General features: G+C 38.1%; 1 protein-coding gene across 3 annotated transcripts in view; it reads right to left on the bottom strand.

Moving 5' to 3' along the window:
- HELZ (helicase with zinc finger) overlaps positions 1–26,527 on the bottom strand; it is an 84,243-nt gene that overhangs the window by 51,634 nt on the left and 6,082 nt on the right. For 2 of the 3 annotated variants that reach the window (XM_062506108.1, XM_062506109.1), the window contains exons 2-10: positions 16,494–16,721; positions 14,744–14,780; positions 11,324–11,448; positions 9,147–9,203; positions 8,290–8,338; positions 7,802–7,877; positions 4,873–5,071; positions 3,748–3,855; positions 3,146–3,443 (exon numbers count right to left, since the gene is read on the bottom strand). In XM_062506108.1, the coding sequence (XP_062362092.1) occupies positions 3,146–3,443; positions 3,748–3,855; positions 4,873–5,071; positions 7,802–7,877; positions 8,290–8,338; positions 9,147–9,203; positions 11,324–11,448; positions 14,744–14,780; positions 16,494–16,703 (1,159 nt within the window). In that variant the 5' untranslated portion in view covers positions 16,704–16,721. The remainder of the gene's footprint in view (positions 1–3,145; positions 3,444–3,747; positions 3,856–4,872; positions 5,072–7,801; positions 7,878–8,289; positions 8,339–9,146; positions 9,204–11,323; positions 11,449–14,743; positions 14,781–16,493; positions 16,722–26,527) is intronic. The other variant, XM_062506110.1, reaches the window with a different exon arrangement.

Genomic DNA, 26,527 nt, shown 5'->3' with positions numbered 1-26,527 from the left:
TGCAGCTGGCTTGTTTTTATTAAAAAAAAAAAAAAAAAAAAAATCAAAACCCACTAGCAAAACCAATTCCCTCAGAGATAACAAAACACAGGCAGAGTCTCCTCTGCCCACAACACCTGTAGGAAGTTCACTGCTGGTATTTACTATCCCTACTTTTCAGGTGTGCACAGAGAGCAAGCAGGCTCTCCAGGAATCAGAAAACAAAACAGTCTATAGATAGCAATTAGAATTAATAAAGACCAAAAAAGCACTTTTATTTAAATAATCACCAACAGCTTTGAAGGACTTGGCACTGCAGTATGCTTTAAAATCCAATTGCAACATCCCCTCATTTCAAAAACATTAAATAGTGAGGAACCCTACAATCTATAAGATAAAATTTAGGTCATAAAAAAGTTCATAAATCAGCTGGTAAGGAATCATCACATTTGCAACACTGTGAAACCCTTTTAAAAAGTTCTACAGCCCCCTAATCTGTGTGTAGTGCAGACAGTTATGTGAAGTAGCTAAAGCCATTTTACTAAGCAAAACTTGGGAAATGTAACGTAACATGATATAAAATCCGAAAATTCAAAGGAAATTAATTTTCCAGTGTACCCTAATTTCAGGGACCACATACCTTAGATTAGAAACAGGAGACCAAGCACTTGTCTAGAGACACCCAGAATATACCCATTAATGCCACAAAACCACTATGACAACAGTGAATCAGTTAACAGAATTGCAGTTAAATTGCAGAGCTGAAAATATTCGGCATTTATCGTCAAGCTATACTATCTTAATGCATAATCTCTGAGGAAGATTTAACATAGGTATCCAGGATAGCACACCAACGCTGAAAATGTGCAAAAAACACATTTTCAAATTCAAATTAAATGCTTAACATCATCTTGACTGTCTTGAATCTAAATAAGAAAAAAAAGCAGCATTTTAGCAAAAGAAATCTCTGTTCAGCTTGACTATGACTACAGGAACATGGTTTATCCTACTCACTGATCTCATGTGTTCACTAAGAAGACACATTTAAAATCTATCACTCAAGCCTGAACCATATCAGGAGTTACAGTTGTACGGCAAGAAAAAGTCCAGGTTTGTGTGGTTTGTGTGTCTGAAATATCATCACCAGAAATGAAGCTTTCTCTGCTACACATCACACCTCAGATCCCAAAAGCTCAGTAATTATGCTGGGACTGACTCCTTGCTTGCTGAACAACAGCCATTTAATTCCCAGCACTGGAGAGGCTTTCCCCGGAAGCCTGACATAAACAGTTCCTGGCACAGATTGCACACACAGTGACACTTTCTTAAAGAGCAGTTAGTACATAATCAGTGCACAGAAAACTTCCTACAGCTCCCTTTTTCTGCTGTAAATAAAGATTCCAAAATGCAGAATGGAGGCTCCTCTACGAAAACATTTTAATTCTGACCCTTCGTTTCTGCCTAAATATCTCGACAGGGCCCTGAACTACAGGCAAGACCTCGGGCATCTTTCTGTTAAAAAGCATTTCCAAAAGATCTCAATTCATATATATCAAAAAATAAAAGAAATTATGGAACTACACACATCCAATGTAGTTATGCCTTTCCCTTGCCTATTACACACTTCTTAGATTACACAGCAAAACAAAGCCCAGGATTCTGTAGCTACAGTTATCTGTAAAGCTCTTAACACTCTATCCATTTGACCCAAGTATCAGTGATGACCTGCCTGAAGACAGACAGGCAACCTGCCAAGGGAACAGCAGCACCCAGTGCTGGGGGCTGCCACCTCCACCTCATCCGTGACCTTCACGTGGAATCCAGCTGGCTGCTCCTGGGATCCCTGTGGTTAGGACTTGGTTTAAGGCCCCAGACTGGTTTGACAGGAATTCTGACTCTGCAAGCAGCTCACGGCTTGGTTCCCTTGACGTTCCCCAGGTTTGCAAGGCAAGGACTGTTCTCCACAGGCCCAGTGGCTTAGGAAATCTGTGACTGCCCCCATACCCCATGGAGATCACAGAACAGCTCCCACTCCCTGGCAGGGCCACGTCCTCTGCTGCCAGAGCAGTTCCAGCATGCACAGTGCCCCTGCCCCTGGTACAGGCACTTGGCTCATCTCATCATGGGTGATCTTCGGTATTGGCTATTTACAGCTTTGTTCCATTAATGCTGCAAATGTTAATCCGTTATAGGAAATAAAGGCCAGGACTAGAGAACTGCTGTTTTCTCAGCTTCGTCTTTCATCCTTCTTTTTCTCTCTTCTGCTTAAACCCCAGTGCTACAATTCTGTTTCGTTGGTGTTTTAATCTCTCAAATTTTCATTAAAAATTAAAATTCTGTGTCCCACCCAATGGCTTACAGCCAAGTGATATAGTGACCTATATTTAGCTCTCTTACACCATAAATCAAAGTGCTTCATTCTTTTTTTGCACCTCTTCAAACATCTTTCCATTTTATGACATTTTTCTCATACTCGAATTATATCAGGTTTGAACTGAGAGTCAGTTTAAGAAGCAGATTAAACACTTACAGTAACTTGTAGCTGATTTTTAATACTTGAAAACACAAATATAGTTACACTTTCTTTACATTTTGAAAATTCATGTCAGCAGCAAATTACTGAGTTACAAACCTATATATATGCAGCCTCTTGCCTGTAACAATCCTAGTCAGGTATTGCAAGAGAAGAAAAAAATACAAACCAACTTCTCAGGTAGTCTGTTTTAATTACTGACTTTATTACCCCATGCATTCTTATACAGAAACACTTCATTCCTCTAATGACCTTTTCTGACATATTTAACGTCCTCATGAGTATATGAATGTTTATAAAAACATAAACAAGTTTTTATAAAGGCAGAACTTCCAGTGCGGCACTCAGACACACACCAAACTAGAAATTCCCAGCATTTTAATCACACTTAGGAGCCATATCCTGACACAGAATAATTAATATTCCAATTATCTGCCTGATTTACACCCTCTGCAGCTTTTGCCCACTATTTCTATTCATATCTGTGAAGAGCACAAGATACAATACGAAACATTCATGAGCAGTTGACAGAGATGCTGTTCTGCCCAAAACTGAAAAGGAAAGAGATGGCATGAAATGGCATCCACAACAACAACAACAACAACAACAACAACAAAAGTTTTAGCACATTACCTTCAGTTGAAGCAGCATCAATCATCACTCGTTGCATGAGGACTGGTTCTAATCCAAAGTCAAACACCACAGTTTGGCGAAAAGTCCCAAAGATTTCTGTGTTAAAGGCTATACTGACTTTGTATATATAGTGATCTATTCCATTCTGGACCATCTTTCCTCCTATCCATTCCTGACAGTTTTCTGGAACTTCTTGTGACACCTGGGTAGTGCTGTCTCCAGCAGATATTGCAACGATACTGAAGTGTGGTCGATGGGCATCATAAAGCAATGCCACACGATACAGCATTCTCGCAGGCTGGAAAAGAAATGCAAAGGTTGAAATACTGAAATTATTCCAGGCATATCTTCATTTACAATCAGATAAAGAGGCTGAAGAAGAACTATCTGTTTCTCAGAGCAGGTAAAGGTCCTGCCTGACTTCCAGGAATCTTGGCAGTTGATACATAATCACCAGAGCTGCTGGGAATAAAGAAAGAGAAGGGAAGGTGCTAGGAAATTTCTCTATTTTAAGAATGATGCAACTGAAATCTTAATTGCAAAAGGTTATGGGTAGCATTCTAGTTATTACTGAGTCACTTTCAAAAAATAAGTAGTCCTACCTTACATGTGAGAGCAAACGTCCATGTCTGGTGTGACTTTTTGGTGGTGACAGTTACTGAGAGCTCAGGATTATGTTCTACTCTCACTCCTTCTACACATTCACTAAGCTAGATTAAAAGAAAAGGAAGACAACATTAAACTTCTAGAGGCAGTATCAAAACACAAACTTTCAGGAAACGGTAGCGTTTTGTTTAATAGAAAGAGGAAGGAATGGTTTCCTAAATCATGCAGGACTGATGCAAGTCCCACTCAGGAATTAATGTAAATATGTGCTAATGCAGAGAGACAAGCAAGCTAAATCTACCAGATCACACTGTGCAAGTGAATAACAGAACCATTTAGGGAAAATTAACCACTCGATTGCAAAGACTTGATTTTCAACAAGCAACTTAATTGTAAATGTTTAAGTAGAACAGAATTTCATTTGGAAAAATGGATCTGTGATACAGTGAGGCCCAGAAGACCCCAGATCTCACTGAGATGAGACTATTGAGACAACAGGAAACAAGAATCAGGTTTCCTACTCATCAATGCATTTTGCATAAAGTCCACTTTTCCCAGATTTTAATTAACAATAGATGGACCAAAAACTCCTTAGGGTCAGTGGTTAGGTAGAGCTGGTCAAATGCCACAAAAAATGTTCTTTCTAATTCCAAAGAGCTGCTAACCTTAATCATATCCGTATCCCACACTCCTTAGTACTCAAATACTTTAGATTATTTGGAGGATTGGCTCTTCTTCATACCAGTGCCTGCAGCTGAAGGCAAAGGAAAGGAGCCACACACAAGTAAGAGTATTCCCCACTAAGCTGTGAAACCTTTACCATTTACTCTCATTTAAGAAGTTCTGCCATTCAGCCAGGGAACAGGAACAATATCATGGGACTTGCCTGACCCATCCTACACTGGGAATAGTGAATATGCAAAATGAACAAGCTATGATTAACCCACAAATCAGCCTAAGTCTCTTTGCAAGAAGATCTAGGGCAGGATGCAAAGGGGAGCAAATTGGTTGGACAATCTCTTGGTGAGGAGTGATTCGACCAGCTCTGATAGTCAGGGCCAAAACCAGGCACGTGTTAGTTTTAAACATGAGCACATGGAGAAGCAGGATATTTTCCTTACGACTTTCTCAGGAGATAAGGAATTCATCCATTTCTCAATCAGGGTTTCCATGTAACTGCCTGAGCACTGTTTGTTTTCCTTCTGCTGCTTCAGTCGGATCAAGCGGGAAGCGTATCGTTTCTGCCATTCTGTCAGCTCTTCCTGGGAATGTGCTGAAGTACACTGGGCACCATACCTGCAGATCCCTTGCTCTAAAAATCTACATAAAATAGGAAAAACCATCACGCCTTGAACTTTTCAGCCTCCAATTAAAAAATAAACAGAAAAACAAATACATTTATCAAAATTCTACTTATAAAGCCAGACGGACATTTGGACATTCTTTGAGTTTCTCTTACAGAACTAAAGATAGTTTAGTCCATGTGAACTAATTTGGAAATATATATATTTATACAGCATTTTCTAAGAGAGGCAACAGCTTCTGTCATTGCAAAGCCCAGAAAAGCTTATCAAATTTCTTAGAAATACAGGGGATGGAAGTCTTAAGAAATTTCCAGCTTTAAAGAAAACAGAATCAAGTGTTTGTACAGCAATTAACACAAGGAGATCACAGAGCATCCATGAAATGACTAGGTACTATATTAATATGCACAAAGCTCCTTGTTAATCAAGGGAAAAGGAAAGATATTGCATAATTCCATCCAGTGATTATATTATTAGCAGATAAATACCCAATCAGCAGTTTTTCCTGGAGCAACAGTGACATCACATGGTCCCTTCTACTAAATACACCTACACAGAAACCTCTAGGAAAAGGTTTAATCCTCTTCTTTGGAAAGAGTGCATTAGTCTAAAAGGATCTATTTTTGCAGACACTAAGAACTTCTTAAAGTACATTCTCCACTTAGTGGCATGTGCTGATGCATCAAATTAATGCTATTCCAAAGGCCTGTATACAATGAAGCATTCTAGTTCTCAGAATTTACTGCAAGTCTGGGCAATTGCCTGTATAACTTGGGAATTATTTTTATAATTTAACATTGTATTAAAATTGTAAACCACAAGGGAGTAGCTGCAGCTCCATCATTCTTCAAAACTGAAGCACTTAAAAAAATAGATGAAAATTAAATAGGGGGAGAGATTTAAGTTCTGAAGCTACCAGGAAAGCACTGGTTATGCAGAATAAAATTAGGCCAGGAGACTGTTTTGTTAATTCATTTCTTTTGCAAAAGGAGACTGTAAAAAGTTAATGCAAACATCACATTTTTATTTCCACAGTACATTCTATATAATCTGAATTCAACTTTGAACTTTGAGCTGTGAGACAAAACCAAGCCACACCTGACTGGGACATGAAAACCTTGCAGCACAAGAACCTGCACATCTAGGTCACACTTGCATCAGTGGCTGGAATTTGATTTAGCATTCATTTTTCCTTTAAGAAATGTGCTTGAAAATTTGCATGCCCAAATTGTAAACAAAATAAACATGATATAAAACACCATGTCACTAAAGACCTTCTCAAGCTATGTTTCTTAATATATTTTAAAGTTATATGTTTTTCTTGGCAGTCAATTTCAGTATTTTTACTGTCAATTTTCCAATTCACCGCTACATTAGAATGTTAAAGTACAATTATGATTTTCTCTTCCTAAAGTAATTGGAGTGCAAGCATGAAAAATTGCTGACCTGTTCTTATAACCTACATAGCAGATTTAAAATCAAGAGAGCTTCCTTTTCATTATTTAACAGGAAAGCATATTACTTTAAAATTTGTCATCATTATACAGGTTTTCCAAGATCCCATTGTTCATATTTTTAACACTTCTTTTTCCCCTCAATTTTACTTTCTTATTTAATACCTCCTGCAATTCCATAGCTCTATTATCTAGAATAAGTATGCTGCACTCCTACTGCTTTATAGCACACAGGGGAAAAATAAAACCAGAGCTTCAAGAATTCATATTCAGTACCTGCAACTGCCTCCTCATAAGGAACTAAAATCTTCAGTCCCTGGTCAGAATTATGCTTTTCACAGAGATTTGCTGAGCAAGGCACATCCTTCTCATTGGAAGGGTTAACAGTGAGCATAAAGCTCATTACAGCTTCAGTGGAAAAATGTTTCAGAGCAATGGTTGGAAACATGGGATAGATGTTACTCAACAAAACATCACCCCAAGCTAAAAATTGTAAATATCTGCTTTTTTTAAATTGCTGAATAAGCACCAGACATGATTAAGAGTCAAGAAGAGTTGCCAAGATTTAGCATCTTAGAAGATCATGCCAGAAGTAGCTCAAAATCAGCAATTCAGTCGTGTCATTTAAAAAGCAGGTCAGAGCTTTTGAAAATAATTTGCATTAGTTACATAAATGGCAGAATAAGTGCATAATGATGGTTCCTCTCTATATATTAATGCAGTTTTATGTAGAACAATGACAATGAGCAACACAAAGTACAGGCAGTATTGACCAGATGACTGGAAAAGACAAGGAGAAATACCAATACAAGCCACTGCATCTTCTCGGTGTATTTGAGTTTATGCAAAAGGGAAAAAAAATGAGATCTGAGGGAAATTCCTTTTTTTTTTTTTAAGCTGAAGACGAAGCCCATCTACCAACAAAGTTCATTTATCAGAAGGCAGCACCATAACCTGACTGTGCTTCAGTCTGCTTACACTGCTGCCTGGGGAACTTTTCACACCTCTGATATCATCCAGATTAGAAAAGGTAGGGGAGAAACAGATGCTGACCTGTCACTAGCAAAATGCCCCTCAAACCACTGCATTATGAATCCTGAGTTAGACATTCCATTCTACAAACTGAAGTGCTGCTGGGCAAACTGACCCTTCCAAAAATCTGTGAACAGGTCAACTGCTGTTCTAACAAGCACCTTCACTTTCCTGGCCTCTTAATCATTCTGTCAGCAGGTAAATGAAAGAGGAATCATTCTGCTCCCTTGGAGGGGGTTAACACGAAGCCAAGAGTTTACCTTTTACAGAGTGTGTATTCCTCACTGCTCGTGACACCCCTGGGAGGGGGGCGGAAGTGCCAACCATCCCGCGACCCTGCCGGGACACAAGGAGGTTATCTCAGCTCTCAGCTTTCCAGTCACACAGCACCTGCCCAGGGATCCACACCTCCAAGCACCAAACCAAGGTGTATCTGAAGACAAGCAAAATTACCCCCCCCACACAACTGATTTACATTCCATGACAAACTCATTTAGAGCAAAGGTAACAAAGGTGAATTTCAAATCATCTCCAGAAGGAGCAGGCTCTGATACAGCGCCCTGGTCAATAAACAGAAACTTCTGCCTCCAAATTCAGTCAACACTGAGATAATTCTACCTCACTCGGACCCATCACAACAGTCAAGTCCCCTGGTTTTGCTTTCTGCCTGTAATACAGCACTGGGCATTCAGCAGGATCCAAGTCTTCTCATTAGGAAATTATATAGCTTTAAAACTGAGTTACATACCTTCTTCTAAATCTTCTACATGATATCCTGATGGTACTTTACCAGCTGCCTACAATTATATAAAAAAGCCCACAGTTATACAGGAACACAAAACAACTTCATCAACAAGAACTGCTGTCAAAATGGGTTTCAGAACAACTATTACAAAAATATCAATCGTAAGTTCAAATTACTTCCAGTCACAAACACTGCTGATAACAGGGATTCTGATAACAACAGGGATTCTGACAGGAACACCGAGTCAACTGAAAAAAACTTTTAGAGATTTTTCCAAGACCAAATTCCACCCTGCAATCACCTTAACGTGGAATGCAGTGAATTTCTAAAACACCAAAAACTTAGCTGCATTGATAAGCCTTTCAGGTTTCAATGTACATCAAAAATAAAACACAAATAAATAACGAAGCATAAGGAAAAAAAAGAGAGGGCACAATTTAATCAGCAGACATAGAGATTGATCTTCAGTGCCAAAAAAAAAAAAAGGTGATTGAGAAGGCATTTATACTGTTTTAAAATTTCTGAAGTTATGTTTATTACTTCAGACTAATTTCCAACAGAGAAAAAAGTGATAGATAAATAAAAAAATAAATACTGCAGATCTAAATCCTTGGAATTCTTTCTACTTGCTACTTCAGGAATCAACCGCCTATTACCACCATTTTTTTATTTTCTCAAACATCCTGCAAGACTGTGATGAAAAGTTCCTGAAGAGGTTGGTGGGTGAAGACCAACACACCAGCAGAAACAGTAATTTTTGAACCAGTCTGCTCCCAGTGAGCCTGGATCTTCTGGGACACGTGAAAAGCAGCTGCTTCAGGTACTGCTCATTATTTTCCCAATATTATCCTCATGATTACCTCTGTTTCAGCAAGAAGTGTTTTCAGTCGTGTGAGATCTTTAGTTACCATCCCGTTCTGGGGGGCAGAAAGAATATTAATTATTGAACACATAAATCTTCATTAAGTGCATTAAACCACAGCAGCCAAGTTCACTTCCCCCTCAATACCAGGAGTAGGAAAAATGAGTTTGACTTACAACACCAATTTTAAATGATACTAAATAAAACTGAGTGAACATTGTGGTGAAAAACAGAATTCTGCACTGACCAAAACCAGCACTAGATTTACAGAAGAATCAATACAGGACAATTCAGGAAAGCACCAGATTAAGAAGTTGAGGAAAAAATATCCCATGGTTACTGTAACACTTCTGCTCTGAAGAATTGATATAACAATCTTTCACTGCTGTTTCAGTGATGGATTAATTTCTTTTTAAGGAACTACTTTAGAGATCACTGATTTCTGCAGCTCCATAACTCTTTCTGCTCTGATGTAGACTGTGCCATTTTTGGAGTTTTCCCTCAAAAGCAAAGATTAGCCATGTGACTAACTGCATAGTCAAGTACAACTGAAGTAAAAATCCTTCAAAACTGAATTTATGTGAAATATGTAGGTATTCATAACAACTTCAGACTCTTGTAAGCTAAAACTTTGATTAAAGGAACCCAGACCTGTGGGCTTTATTTCAATAATCTCTTGCAGAAATTTAATTAAGTGCTACAACATTTGTTAGACTTCTCCACATTCTGACTGTGCTACTGAGCAGGAGAAACCACTGTTTGCTGAAAACTTACACACTTAACAATCCTCACACTTACACTTTTTCCAAAATGATTTTTCACTTTTTCAGCAGAAAGCTGAAAATTGAATTTGTTGACCTTAAATGTATCAGAGGAAAAAAAAAAATTGTTACCAAGAATCATTCTCTTAAGCCACTGGGGAGGAAACTGGATGGATTCCAACTCTTCAGTAAATTTATTCCAAAACTTTGTTTCACTACTTCTTTCAGACAATAGCACAGTCAGTAAATCAGCTGCTGATTTTAATATTCCTACTGAAAACAACTGTGGCTAACAACCTAAAGCTTGTAAAAATCTCTCAAACTCTGCTTTGGGATGACACTCTGGAACTCTATACAAAGGTACCTTTATTTGCACAACAACAGCTCAAAACAAGGGCACTCCACATTCCCTGCAATAAGACTATTTTACTAATTTTTCCTGAAGGCAAGTTTCCTTCAACTTCACCAGGAATTTTTCAATGAAACATTTTTTCATTAGAAAACCCTTTCTTTATGTAAAAATAGCCAATGGCCGGGGGGAAGGGAATTCAGGATACAGACCAGACAGACAAACAGAACTCTCAAGAAGGACCTACTGATTCAGTGTAGCACCAAGACACAGGAGACAGAATCCAACCTCAAGGTAAGAGGTTCTCCTGCAAGTCTTCGATGGCCCACGTTCCCCTCAGTCTGACCAAGCTGTGACCATGGCTCTGGGTGTCTCAAGACCAGCAGTTCATGCTGATGAACTGCCTATTTAATCCTGATTACAGAAATTAAAAGGACACTACTCTTTGGAGACTTACATATGTCCCAGATTTCCCCATAAAAGTCAGAAGTTACTCACATGTCTAGGGTTAAAAGCATCTTTACAAGTTTTAACTGTTCAAGGGTAAAACAGAGGCTTTGAACTCAAACTTTTATCTTCATTTTGAAATGCAAAGCTTTTTTTCTTTCCCTGAAAAGCTTTTTATGCTGTCTTACAACTTATCGTGGGCCAGTTATTTAAAAGCCAAATCAATATTTTTTTCTGCTTTAATGGATCGAATTCCTGAAGTCCATACAAAATGGGGTCAGGTACAATTTAGAATAAGCAAGCAAAAGTTTAAGATTTATATTATTCTTGTCAGCATCAAAATATGCAAATTTATTTAACATTTCCTGAGGATTCAGGGCCAACAACGAAAAAATTTTTCAAAATCACAACAACTCTGAAACACTGGTTATGCAACATCTTGGCATCCTGAAATACATGGGCACACAAATATCATATCTTTTCCCCACAGATCATCTTTGTTGCAACCTGCCAGTGAAACATACGTTCGAAAGTTTCTCATTGAACAGATTTTTTTAAACGAAGGAAATACAAAACTGTTTTTTTTAAAACCACGTAGATTGCAGCAAACCCACTTACCAGTGATTCCCCCATCAGTGATTTGGAAAGAACATTAGACACAATTTGCAGCTTCCCTTTGAGATGCATGCAGCAGAGCACTGCCCGGAGAGATCCATCGCCCTTGGCCAGCCCCTCTCCCAGCACTGCAACACAAATCAGCCACTGTTACCCTCAGCACACCATCCATTTTAGTTATATATACAGTTTTCCTTCATCCTTAACAAGAAAACAAAGTCTGAAGCTCAGGTTAAATCCATGGCTTATTGGATATCAATTAAGTATCATGTGCTGTTGTCTAATATTAACTTGAAGCTTGTCTCCCACCAGGTAATAAATGCTCCGCATGAGCTCAAAAAAGGTTGTCATATTTACATGCTAAATTAGACATAAATATGGGAAGGGTAAATTCACACGTCTGACACAAACACAAAGGACCTCCTCTCACAGAAAGGGTAAAAAAGAAATAGCAACCAACAACCTCTCAGTAACACAAACATGCTCAGGAAGATCCATTCATGCTCACAAAACACATGCCCTGGCGTTTCCAAAAATAGCCAACCTCCTCATGGGCAATTCCTGCTGCTCTAAAAGGGCTTTTATTCACTTATGCTGCAAAGTGTGGCATATAGGAACGATTGTCCGAGCCCAGAAATTTACAGGCTCCCCGTAACAGAAAACTTTCTGAATGCTTCCTAGCACGGGATCAGCAGCAAGCAGTGCCAAACACTTTCTGAACACTTCCAGCAGGGACAGGATTTATTTCACGATACAGACGTGCTTCAGACAAGCTGCAACAACACTTAATCACGTGTATTACCTGTCCAGAAAACGAAATGCCAGAGTGACTAAAAAGCTTAGCAAGCTAAGCATGTGAATTGAAAAGAAAGCTGGACAGTTGTTTAAAATTAAGGAATTATAAAATAACTGTTATTGCAGGCAACATCAACATCCGTCTTCATACTGCTATTCATGCAGATGCAAACAGCCCCTCTTAGTGCTAACAGGAATTTCACATTCACCACAACTTCAGGATTACATTTTAGAGTAATAAATCAAAACTCCTCACTCAACAGACGTTCACATCGTTAACAGAAATTGCATGAAAGACTCAATAAATGAGTAGTCCCACAAAACATTTAAATAAAAACAACTAGGAATCTCTTCAAACTGCAATGGTAACTAAATCCATTTTTATAAAGTGCCTCAAAGATTAGTTTGAATTCACCACTCTGATAGTACAAACCACATTGCCAAAAATAGAACTTACTTCCCAAATCAGAAGCAGAAGCACCAAAAATAGCTTTAAGATGTCTGACAGTTTGCTATTTTAATCTCAAAGATTATATCTCCAATTATTGTATTTCATATCACTATCTGCATAATATCACCAAGCTAAAGCATACAGTTACATTGCACATAAAAAGTTGCAACACACTAACCACTACCTCTTGGGAAAGATTTGTGGAGTAATTTAACAGATTTTAAACTATCATCATTCCCTTTAACACTGCAAGCAGCATACTATAAAGAACATTAATTTCTCCAGGTATTCCAGAATACACTGATCATTCAGGTTCAAATAAAACTATCATAACTGTGCAACATGTCAAGTCTTGTAAAAAGGCAGAACAGCAGCTTGAATAAAGCTCTGCCCATTATAAAAAGCCTGTGAGTATCAAGGAATGTGAGTATCAAGTAGATACTCTCCATGTCAGGTGTGGGGCTACATTTGATAACCACACATCAGGGAGAACCACAGCCAAATCATTCATTTGTATATTCACAAATATATGGTATGTGTGTGTGTGTATATATATGTGTGTGTGTATGTGTGTGTTTGAAGTGGCTGCACAACACTTTTACATAAATACATAAATATGGCATTAGTAAGTTCAAAAATGTCCTCAGTTTTAGATCTGGAAAATAATATGAGCAGAATATGCTGGCATGAATGAAATAAATTAACATTAATCTGGATGCTATTTCTTTGTTAACTAATATACATTTAAAGGTTGTTCTTTCTATTTAATTTTAAAAAAGAAGACAGAGATCAATGGTCCTATTGCACCCACTTCTATGCCTGCCCAGTGAGAGATGACAAGCAGTTACCATGACAGTTCCTTTGAGATACTGATAACTGACACACACACCAAGAAAAAGTTCCACAGATGAAAGTCACCCCATCCCCTATGACAAACCCATCAGAGCTCATTGATGAGAACACTGTTCATTAAAAACAGCATTGTCCCTCCTACCTCCTTTAACCATCATTCAGCTTTCCATACGTCTGTCACTTTTATTTGCCATCATGAAAGACAACTCTGAAGTTAGAATATTATACCTCTATACCATACATCAATAAGGTAAAAGAATTTTTTTTAAATAGCATACATCAATAAGGTAAAATTATTATTTTTTTAATTTCCAGCTATTTCAAGAATGGTACTGATTAAGTGACAATCAGACTTTTTTAAAGTATTAAAATTTAATTTTACACCTACAGAAAGCAAATTTATTTTTCTTAATCAATTTTTATGCACCTTTACAAGCAGGCTGCAGAGTGCAACAAATTCCCCAAACTATGACTTGACTATCAGTGAAGACAAGCATACTAAAAAAACACCAGAACAACAAAAAACCCACAAACCCAGAAAGGAACAATTAAAAGATTATCATTGCTAGCACAGGAATGTCAGAAGAGTAGATCACAGTCTGTGTAACAAAACTGTCACCTGAAAAAACTTCGTTTAACATTCAGGAATAGATAAAGAATTAAAACCAAAAGGTGGGATATACCCACCTTTTCTTTCCAAAGTACTGATAAATTCTGTTCCAACACTTTCCAAACTTAGTGAGTTCTCAGTGAATTCTGAATAATTTGCATTATAGATGAACAACAGAGGATTAGGAAAGATAGATAATTCCTTCAAAGATACCCAAAGTGAACAAGGCAGTGACACATGAAAGGCTCAACTTCAATGTGACATAGGCACATTTGGAAGCTTTAACAAATGTGCATCATCTTGATTTTCTCTGAACTAAGTCCCAAATGCAAACCAAAATATCCACCATGTCCCTGGGAAGAAAGGCAGAACAATCAGCTGTCTTTGTGTCTTTATCTTTGTGAGAGTCCTGACATTATCAACTCTTCTACATTTGTGCACTGAAATAACTATTAGCCAAAAAGCACCACTGAGCCAAAGACGTATTTGAGTGCTGGTACTTGAGTAAGAGCTGAAAAATAGTGAGATCTCTCTTTAAGGGAAAAAAAAAAGGGGTGGTAGGGAACAAAAAAGCAGAAAAAGTATTATAAAGCAGATACATAAATAGGGAAAAAACCACTGTTAGCAAACTAACAAATCTGGGCATCTGTTTTAAAAATCCAGACAACTGACTGCAATTCATAACACTATGTAATAAAAAAAGAAATAAGCATACCATGCCTACAGTCTTCATCTGCTTGCCCATACTTTTTCTGAAAGGTAAAACATGAAAAGTTTAAAAATAGCATTATTCCAGTTAGCATAAACAACTACACGATAGAATGACAAGTTTTAATTTTTTTTTTTTTTTTTTTTTTAGAAACCATTACCTTGTCTTTTCCTGGGTGGAACATGTAAAGAACATAAGTCACATGTCAATTATAATATAATGAATTTTTAGAATGCTGACTTTTTATCAAATTCTCAGCATTTGGACATTTTAAAAGAGGAGCCTGAATGGGCAAAGGTCTGTGTGTTATATGTTTGTGGGTGGCTCACAACACCTAGGAAAAAATATAAAACTTAACTTTTGAGATGCTGTTTGTTTTTTGATTTTGCACTAATATTTTTATGTTGAAATTTTAAGCTATGCACATTATTTTATTATTTTAAGTAGTGATTTTAAAGATTTTTTTTGGTTTATTAAAACAAAAGGAAAATTTGGATTGTTTTCCTGTTTAAAATGTTATGCATCTATATAATTCAAATCTTTAATAGGAAGGTTTTGATTTCAAGTTTTTTTCTCAAGTCCCTGCAGACTCACTGCAATAGTATCACTATGATGAACATCCAGACAGGTGCCTCAGAGGATTTTCAAAGAGTGATGTCAGAAATGTGTTAAATAATCCAAGCATCAATCTGCATATTGGCTTATGGAAATAATTTTGAGAGGTCAAGTCTGTGGTAACACAACTCCTCTTAGAAAAAAACAACCTCACTTATTTGTGAATCTCTTCCCCTGAGGAGTCATAAGATAGGACACTTCTTCATTTAAGAGAGGTTTCCCCATTCTTGTTTTGCACACTGAATAGCCCAATCCAGCTATTTAATTAAAGAATGCTTAAAAACTCTCCCTTAATCAGATGGGCAAGATTTGTCTTAAAGCAGCCCAGCAAGGTCTTGTGACTTGGCCAAACTTTTTCCACCTGAGATGAAACTGCTCCTACTCAATACATGACCAATTGGAGTGGACAAGGCCACTGTAAATCTGTAATAGCATTTCAGAAAGGTAAGAAAAAGCAGGCTGTGGGTTTATTCTTAAGGACTGAAATGTCCTTTCCTTTAAGAAACTGTAGCTCTGATGCTTTAAAGGAAGGACACAACTTTGGCAATGGGTTATGCCTCTTGCTTTGCATTTACAAACCTTTACAATTCCCATTTTCACCCAGCCACTAAATATTTGCCAGAGTCTAAAAGTTACATCTTCCACCAGATATGCTCTAGCCTAGCCCTGGAAAGCTGGGATTAAGCATTAGAAGACTAATTTTAGGCCTATTCAAATGGAGCTAAAGCAGGTATGAACCAGCCACCTCGATTCTGGCATTTCTTAACTTTGTTTTTTGAGTGTTTTTACATGTGGAAACTTTAATTTCATGGATAAAGTAATTTGGTATGTAATTGAGCATATGTACCCTAAACCCAACTATTTTGCCTTCCTGGAATAAATACATATTTTTTTAATGTTTAAAGTACTTTTCCTTATTTGTTCAGGAAACGGTGATTGAGACCCAAACCAAGAGATTCCAATCCAAAAATAAACGGATCAGGGAGAACTACAAGACAGAAGCCTCACAGATGCTATAGCAAGAGGGATTCTGTGGGCAGAGCAACACGCCAAAAATTCTGAGTTGTATTTAAATCTTGACAATACAAGATATTTGACTTTTCTTTCCAGTTCACTGGATACTATAAAGAGTCACACTCACAAGTTGTAAAAAGGAAGCAATTCTATACAGAAGAGTCTCGATTTTGATGCGGTCGAGTTCTGCCTGGCAGGGCTCCGGGAGGTGAGCTGGGGGGTACTGGCTGAGGGAAAGGAGAGCCTCTGTGCAATGCTTCACTGCCACTTCATAATCCTGCTGCTTAAGGGATTCACATGCTTGTTCACATGCCTTCTCTGGTCTTCTGTCTGCCATGACTCAGGGACAGAAATCCTAGAGCGGGGGCAGAGGGGACGATAAAACGTTGGTTAGCTGTGGAATGGCACTGACAACTTGCCAACCAACTTCCATTCCCATCTCAAGGTGCTGTATCACATCCCCCTCGTGCTATGCCAGTCACATTTCCTAAACCGAGCTTCTCACTAACCAATTTCTTCCCAGGCTTTTCTCCATCGCTCCCGGCTCTCGGTTTTGATTCTAATTCAACAAGGTACTTAAAGCCCACGACTCATTTTAAGAACGTAAGTAGGGGTTTCAAATTTTAAAGTCAGCATGGATTTAAGAGGCTTTTGGGTCTTCAATTGCAACACGACCTTTGCTTTGGAAGGAACAACTCTTCCCCTAAGTGCTGTCTCTGAGCCTGCAGCCATGCACTCCACAACACCACCTCTCCCAAGCACTTCTCACCTACACTCAGGAGGAGGAGACACTTCCTCTGGGTGAAGCAAGGATGGACAGAGAAGGACAGGAAAGACCAGGAAGTCAACAGCAAACCAACCACTTGTCTCTTCCCTCTGCTGCTTTAGCTACATTGATGGCTGAGAAAGTCTAAATACCCCTGCCGTACCAACACCTTTGTGCAGAACTTCTTAAATCATGTTCAAGTAAATATTTGGGGAGGGGGTTGAGACAACTATAAAATGAATCTGTCCACAGCCAGACATTATCTGCCACTAAACTAAGACAAATGGTTATCCACATCTGAACCACCAGCAAAAGAGCAAAGCACTTACACAATCCCTGTCCACATTCTCCCCTCATTGATTCATATTTGAATTCATGATACACATGGCTAGAGACACTGTGCATTAAAGCTGACTTCACAAAAATGGGTTCTGATAACTGAAAAAGGAAAAATCGCAAGAGTTCTCATTTTTGCTTTTAGCAAGCCACATATTGTCAGTATTTGTGATTAGAGATCAGCTATTACAATTGTCTCAAATACCTACTTTTAGTGCACTTTAAAAATTCACTGTTAGAAGCTTTCTTTATACTTGGTATTTTCAGATTTTCAACCAAAGGTAAAGTAGCTTCAAGAATTTAAAGTCCAATAAATGCAATTTCCTCATATGAAAAATAACCCATTATCCCACTTTTCCCATTAACACATGCATAAGCCAACATTCAGAAGAAATGTAAACAAGTCTTTTCAGATATTGTACAACATAGTGCTCTGTGTTCCCTTCTATTCTTAAATTTCCATTCAGTATCAAAATAATTACATAAGGGAATATTGATTTTTCAAGACTTAAATCAGCTTCCCTTTTAAAAACAATATAAAAATTTGTCATTTAAAACAAAAAAAATCTTCTCTAAAAGGAATGTAAGCATGAATAGTTTGCAGTTATCCTGGTACAAATCTGTGACGTGTGCCTCTTTCTTAATAACAGCCTTAAAAATATTACCTCATTCATCCAGCTATTTCTTTTTCTGCTAAAAATAAGTCTGCAATTTCAAACAATAGGAACAGGCAAGTAGGTTTTGCATCTCCATACATATGAGTAAATTCATTCATGAGGTAATTCTACTAAAGATTCTGCTGGATCACTTAAGCATGTATTTCCAATTACATAAGTGTTAGGTATTCTCATACTGTGTATGCAAGGATCTTTTCTAGATATGACTAAAAATTACACTGGTTTCCACTTCACTACCATTTTAGGCCACTGTGCATTTCACAAATCCAGGATCTGCTTGCACAGTGACACAACAGTTAATTGATGTTTTTCTCATGTACATTCTGTTTTCCTCCTAAGGGACTGAAAATAGAGGACTCCATGAACTCTGCTGTACTTTTGATTTCCTCACTTCCTGGCTGACATATAACCAAAATTCCTTTGACCAAAAGGCTGAGCAGAGCTTCTGTGTGTTTATTCCCATAGAGCTGATTAAACACAGATCCCATGCTAGGTGACCTGGCCAGCACAGATGACACATTTGAAAGCCCTTCTCCTCCAACATGGCACCAGGTAAAAGACAAAGATGTTTCTTATCACTTGCTTTATGCTGACTGGTTGGAGAAACACAGAACTCATCTGTTTGAGAAGCTGGATTTTACACAGCCAGCAGTGCCCACTCCATTTCTACATCTGCTCTAATAGTAGAATTTACTACAGATTAGAACTGAAGGCTGAAGTGTCACAAGGCCTGTGCTATATTCTCAACTTTCTTTGCAAAACTGAGCAAATTACTGATGAGCTTCACTTCTGTCTGCAAAACTGAAATTAAAATACTAACATGTAACAGAACAAACATCAGGATTATTCATTTTCTCAAAGAGACCTGGAAAACCCCATGCCAAAAGAGTTCTAAATTCAATTCTGAGAAATAATTTATCCTCTAGTGAAGTTTAATCCATCTTCAAAATATTGAAGAACCAGTAAAGAGGCATATTCCCCACTATCTAAAGTCACATATCTAAAATACGTGGACATGCCTAAGAAATTATATATTCTATATATAGAAATATATAATCTGGCATCATACTTTGTACCTCAAAAAAACCTCTTGCCCTTAAGTAGGGGAGAACTTACTGAACTTGCATTTCATTGAAAGCTAAGTTGTACTCAGCTTATCTTCTACAAAATACTATTTCAAAAACCTGGTTAGTTCCAAGTGGTGTAACTTAAACCTTGGCGGCTTTTACAACTAACCATGACAATTTTAATTTTCCCCCCCTACAACTAATGATTTTCAGGCTCCATATTCCTAATGAGTATTCCACCTTCTTGCCAAAGGGGTTTGTAAACAAATATGAAAAGAGTAACTAAAATCCAATCTCCAAATAAAGCTGCACGTTTCCCCTCCAGAGCTGCAGAGGGGGCTGGGAAAGGCAGAAGGGACAGCTTGAGGAGGAAGAGTGATAAACAACGTGATCCACACAGTCATTTATTTCCAAGCAAACATTACGCCTGCTTGGTGCACAGGAGGCTCTGAAGAACTACTCCACAGTCTGATGAGTCCAACTTCAAATTAAAATCGATGTAGGAGGAGAGAACATCATGAACTAAAATTCCAGTGTTTCATGGCAGTTTAACTCATGACTGTGCACTTCCATGCTCCACATCTTACTGATGTGTTTCACGGAATCAAAGAGTCCATACACTAAGATAATAATAAGTTAAAGCATGTGACAGTTCTTAAAAAATTTCAAACAGATGCTTTTTCAATTCACTGTAAAGCATCTAGCCAGATAACTCTTGCTGTACTTCATAAACAAACAGATTAGAGGGCACAATGCTGTTCCTATTAATGTTACTGGCAAAATTCCCAATGTCTGCCAAGACAGAAGGATCAGATCCAAGGTCTCGCATGCCAAGCTGACAAACAGTAGACAAGTCAGTAAATATTTGCATATTTTAACCAAACATTAACATCTCTTGTAAAGATTTATGCTAAAGCAATGATGTTCAACTCACAGTCCTACAGTGAGACTGGTAGGGATTTACTGTCAATTGAATTTACTTCAAGAGCCACATCCTGGGAATCACAGAGTGAAGCAAATGAATGAGACCCATTGCCATGGGGAACATGCAGGGGAAGAGCCTCTCCAGCTGCCTCCTATTACAATCCATAACCCTTCAAACAGTTCTGCTGAGGGAAAGAAGCACAAAATATTCCTTGCCAAGGCCATTCAGCCGTGTCCTCCTGCCAGCAGCCCGCTGTCCTGCGGGAGAGGAAGGCAGGAGATGGATTTGCCCTTCCACTGCCTATTGCGGTCAAGCTGGTGCAGGCTCCGAGAGAGCAGGGCAGGAATTCCACTCATCCTGCCCCTCTCTACAGAAATACAAGCACTCTGTTTCCCAGCCCTTTGGGATTTTCGAGCCCATCAGGCAGATCAGAAAGACTGGCCACCAAACTGGAGAGAAGTTTTAAACGTGTAATAAGTAGAGGCAATACTCAAGAAAAGACAGCTGGTTTATCAGAACTTCCCAGCATTTCCTTTCAAGAGCAAGAAGTGACCTCCTAGATTTATTTATGAGGCTGGTTACAGAGCTGGTTGCTCTGTCCTTCCTCAGTAACTTCTGAACTTCAAGTCAATTGGAACCGAATTTCCCAGAAGTCTGAAGAGTCTTGAAGATGCTGCAGATTTCATGAAAAATGTGTAACAAGACACATAACAGAGCCAGGGAAAGCTTAAGTTATAACTCAGCCTCTTACTGATACCAAGACATCAGTTACCCCATCAATTACTGCCACGTGCTGCCATTTACCACCAAGGACTGTAGCAAAGAGTCACTCACCAGTGAAAGAAAAGTCTTATTTCTTTTTCTTGCCCGTAACAGTCAATGTCATAGGCTGCATTCATCAATTTAACTGCTCCAGGATCCATCCAACAGTTTCCAGGTTTCACTAAAGCACAGTTTCCAGACTTTTTAGACTACAGACCCAAGCAGTGCACATCCCATCCCTTTCAAAGTTGCTATTGGTAAACTGAGATGTAAGCAATTCACACATCACAAATTTGTTATTTCCATAACATAACCAAGTAATATTTGGGAAGTCACAAAGTTGGTATGGCTACAATCCCTGTGATTAATAGTTTTCCTCTCACTCAAAATTATCAAGAAAAAAGTGACAAGATACTGTAGTTTATACAGGTATGGAAAGATCTGAGTTTTAATCTGAATTAATACATTAAATGTGACACAATAAAAAACTTAGCTACTCTGAACATGTCAACATTACAGTCAGAAAGCATGGGCCACTGGAATTCAACTATCAAAACTCTGCAAACAAACTGCGTTTGCCAGTCCACACACTAAAACAGGGAATAGTACACCTGTCCACTGTTGAATCATATTATAGACTTGCTCTGGCACCTCTTGTGAGCCCATCTTAAGCCGTGCCTGCATCTCTACCTGTCAATTGGTTTTGTATTATTACCAAATATCACTAAAATTGTTTTAGATCAGTAACATAAAATTAAATATCCATTTGTTTTCCTTAGCTATTGTGGTAAAATAACCCAATCTTTGTCTTGAGACAAAAAATAAAATAAAATAAAAACCCAAATTCCCTTTATTCAAGCCTCCAGAATGGAATAAAATAGAGCTGCACAAAATAGAGAAATTACTTACAGAGACATACAGAAGAAAAAAATGCACTTCCTAGTGTCATGACATGCACATCATAAATAATCCCAGCCTAAAAAATCATTTAATAAAATGAGACTAGATAATGAAAATGCACTATACCAACATAACAGAGAAGAAAAGGATGCTGCATCTTTCATATACAGGATGCAAGAAGGAATTATATTAAAGGTGCTTTGGGCTTTTTTTTAAGAAAAATATAACAGCAAAGATCTCATGCACTCATTTATTGCAATTATGGCTGAAGTCTGTAATAGCAGTTAAGGAGTTCTCAGAAATGCCCTGCACACCTTACAGAACAAATACAAAATCCTCCACCCTTGAGAGAGGACAATCTAATCAGTTTTCTGAAGTAACTGAATTACTTTGGCTAATGTTGTACAACTCCAGGCAAAATGACCCTACTTTCAATTCCAAAAATGATGTTAAATCTGCAATGGAGCATACAGAATGAGGCAAGCGCATTTCAAGGTTTTATTCTATAGCATAACAGCAGCAAGAATCCTGCTCCAATGCCTCTGAGGAACATCATATGTCTGTTTGGAGAAGGGAAAAAGGGGAAAGAAGAGATTCATGATGACCCTGACTGTTAAATGCTTAGACTATCCTTCCACACTGAAAAATCAAAGACAGCACCCTAAATGAGGAGGTCAAATGATCTCTGGCCACATAAATGAAGCTTTGAGTCTTATCCTGCAAACTTAAAAGTATAGAATAAACACCACCACCTTTACTGAAGAAGGAACAAGAGCCTGTGGGTGGTTTGTCATTCCCAGAGGCAATTGACATTAAGAGCAAATGCCTTCTGCATCTGGATCCTCTGCAGGCTTTAAACCACTTTACATATATCACAGATAGCAACAAGTTACATTTTTTTGCATGCCAGTTATGACTTCAGTACAGACTACTAAGTGATTATTAATACTTTATTACCTTTACTAATCTCTTTTATTTTCATCTTGGAAATAGCAGCAAAAGGACAATCTGTGCAGCCAGTAGCAGCAACACTCAGACATGGACAGACTGGCTATCTTTGACTCAAAATCTGGAAATAACTCATAGACTCAGCACTTGCAACTATCCCATCCACCACATCCCTAATACTTTCACATCTTGCCTTTAAAAAGATCCTTTCTCACACAGCTGCCTGAAAACATCACCTATCCTGATGAAGCTAAGAAAAATACCTGGCAAGTCAAAGCACAAAATCTACATGACATGGGTTGGTGCTGTCTGAAAACCATTCACACCCAATAGATACAAGGTTCCTATTGAAACAAAGCAAATACATACACAAATATTGCATTCATTAACTTCACAGAACAAATACTGGGTTGTAAAGTTCGATCCTCTGAGGTTGTGTGAGGACAAAAGCATCTGTACAAGCTTATGCTGGCCTCCTGTGTGCCTGCATGATTGTGATATTGCCTTTAACTGAGTCAGCCACAGAGCACATTTTCCAAGGGATACCTGGCAGAATGAGAGGGCAGAACCGAGGCTGCTGCTAATGGACATCCAGTGAAATACTTCAGAACAGGGGTTGAGGCCTTATTTACTGCATGCTACTCAAATCTTCTTCAAAAGACAGCATTTGAAAGCTTTCATTAACTTTTCAATAATGCCTACAGTACTGCAACTGACCACTTTACAAGAATGAAGAAAATACCTTTATCATTCTGACAGTTATTTCCATTTTACAGAGAATTAAGATAAGAACACACAAGGCAAAAGTTTCTATAAATTTCTTATATTCACATTAAGAGATCTAGAAGTGATTTCTCCCCATTATGCTCTGCCTGTGCTGTAGAGTCCTTTTACATGACCAACGCAGAGCACCTGGTGTCTGCAGAGTGACTTAGGAGTACCCAGCATTTCTCTACATCACAACATGGGAAAAATCATTAAAAATACAGAAAATTAAGGGTAGTGAAAATGGGGCTTAAGTAGGATTTGCCTTCTCTTTTTTTGCTATTCCCTATTACATTTCAGAAACACCTTCTAATTTATGCAGATAGCAAAACTGTATTCCAACAAACAACTGTATTACCATTATAAAACAAATATGTACCCACACTGCACAGCCTCCCTTCTATTTCTTTTGAATACTAATATTTTTCAACCTCCTCATTCAGCCACCCCCATCTCTACATTTATTGTACATATTTCTGCAAAAGTCTGCATTTGCACCTTCTGTTTAAATCCAGTCACTACTTCCTCTGTTCTGCAGGAAGGTAGAGCTGGGAGGAAAGAGGAACTTGGTATCAGGAAACAGAAAGGGAATTTTCTGAGCTCTCATTTTTATCCAAAATCACACCAGGGAGGAATGCAGGAGCCCCAGCCTTCAAATTACAGAGAAATCCTGTTTAGCTGAGGCTGAAGCATATTCACTGCAGAAATTATCTTTTACATTTGTACTTAATGCTGATTTGACCAACGTTGAGAAGATTTTCACAAGGCTGATCGCAAGTACATCCTTGGCAGAAACATTATACAATAACACATCTCAACTTTCCACAAAGCAGCACTACAGGTCATTAGATTATTTCTTTTCTAATTTATCATGAACACAAGAAAATATTTTGCCCAATTTCTACAAAAGATGGAATCATGTTGGCAGAATCTTTCTCTACTCGACAGCACCCAGAAAGTCAGACTATGAAAGACACCTACCATGGGAAATTTCAACCCAAATAATTAAAATCTGGCAAGCAATAACCAAGTGAAATGAGGAATATGTCATAGTAAGCATCAGGTAATATAATAATAGGTGGTGCTTCTGCCCCACCTAAAGTTTTTGGCTCCTTCATGGAAAATCTCTATGTAAACAATCTTTCATAATAACTGGTTAACAACAGGAATTTGTACTTCATATACCTCTATGTTCACACTGCTTTTTGAGAACAGTTTCTCACACATACCCAAGATGAGGGCATTTTAATTGAAACACTGTCCCATGGTTACCATTTTATCCCCATAACAACATCACCAATTACTTACTTTGAAAAAATGCATTAGAAAAGTAATTTAATCTTTGCTTCTCTTAATGAAGTTTGCCAGAGAAAAACAAAGGGAAGAATCAGCACTGCATGACCAGCCAGCTCTCCATGGAGCAGCACCAACCTACAGGACTCAAACCCAAGCACACTTTACAGAACAATATCCATATTCTAAAAGCTGGTTTAAACACCATAATCCACAGCTTTCCAAACTATGCCTTACTTCTGTCAGAACTTTTCTTCTCAACACAGCCTCATTCTTGTCTCTGCACTAGTATTAAGTAATAATTTTGACCAAAAAATGAACACACTCATCTTAAGGACTTACCCAGTCCTGCAATTCCTAGTATTATTCTCCACTGAGTCATAAGGTAGTGGCAGAAGTCCTCTCTGAGAAATGTCTGCTCTATGATATAGTCACATCTGTGTCGATGTGACTAAACATGTGTCACCTCATTTTCAAAATGCCAAGCAAGTGCCAAACTGTGTTCCCAAGGAATGTAAAGGGGAGTCAAAGAAGATTCCCAAGCATCATTTCAACACAGGACATGTATCACTAGATTTACAAATATATTTCAGAATCTTAAATGCAAAAACACGTCACTAATTTTTCCAGTGCTCACCGAAGCTGCCACTCATGCAGCACTGTCTGCAGAGAGCACTTGACCATAGTTCACTTGCCAAATTCACTAATTTAATCAGTATCAGAATCAGAATTAGCGGTTCCTAACTCTTGGTCTCATGTTCAATTCACAGTTTCATCTAATACAGCTGTATTTGGATTTCACAAATAAAAGTGTTTTTAAACTAGGAATTTTTTATCACAGCATATTCCCATTTCAAAAACCCCATGCAAACTCCTCCCCACCCCAGCAGCTCAGCAGTTCCAAAGCTCAGTGGTTCAATCCACATTTTCTCTTCTTAACAGGATATTGTAGCAATGCTGAAACAGTCTTCCCTCAAATGTCAAACTTTCACTCTCACACAAGAACTTTCTCCACTCCTGACATGACCTAATACTGCAAGGCACCACCCTCCTGGGAGCAGGTCTAGCTGAAAAGCACAGCTTTGATCCCCAGGGCAAGTGCACATACTACAGGTATCTATCACAGTTTTACAGTTGGATAAATGGGGAAAAAAAAAATAAAAGCTCCAAGTTCATTTGTTGTTTGAGATGCAAAATATGGATCACTCTTTCAATCAGTTCAAAAGGGAAAAGATTATGAAAAATCTTCCCGCTGAACATCAGGTACATTGCACAGGTCACAAACTGAGCACAGGAATCAGCCAGAACATCACTGCACAAAACAGGAAAAATTTCCTTCAATATACCTCAGCCTTCATTGCAGCTTTATAATGAACTTTAATTTATTATAGTAGTGAATAATACTGTGACTGAGTTTTTTGTTACGCATTTACACAGTGCTTAGCACAAAAGGGTCCTACCGTAACAGATTTAATAACACAATCATGCCACCCACAGATCCTCCAAACACATCTTTCCCCAAACCATGCCTATTATGTAACTGTACATGGTATTTCTGTGCACAGTTTTGAAAGTTCAAAGCCATAACTAACCCTCCACCTCTAAAAACTGCTATCCTTGTTGTAAATAACCTTTGAAATACATTTTTACATGACCGTGCTTCAAAAAGTTGGGCATAATATAGCTAAGCCTAGTTTGGGGAGTTGTCTTGTAACTCTGTTT

Source organism: Cinclus cinclus, chromosome 20 (genome assembly GCF_963662255.1).
Source record: "Cinclus cinclus chromosome 20, bCinCin1.1, whole genome shotgun sequence".
Taxonomy (NCBI): Eukaryota; Metazoa; Chordata; class Aves; order Passeriformes; family Cinclidae; genus Cinclus; species Cinclus cinclus.
This window is presented reverse-complemented; position numbering and strand designations above follow the sequence as displayed.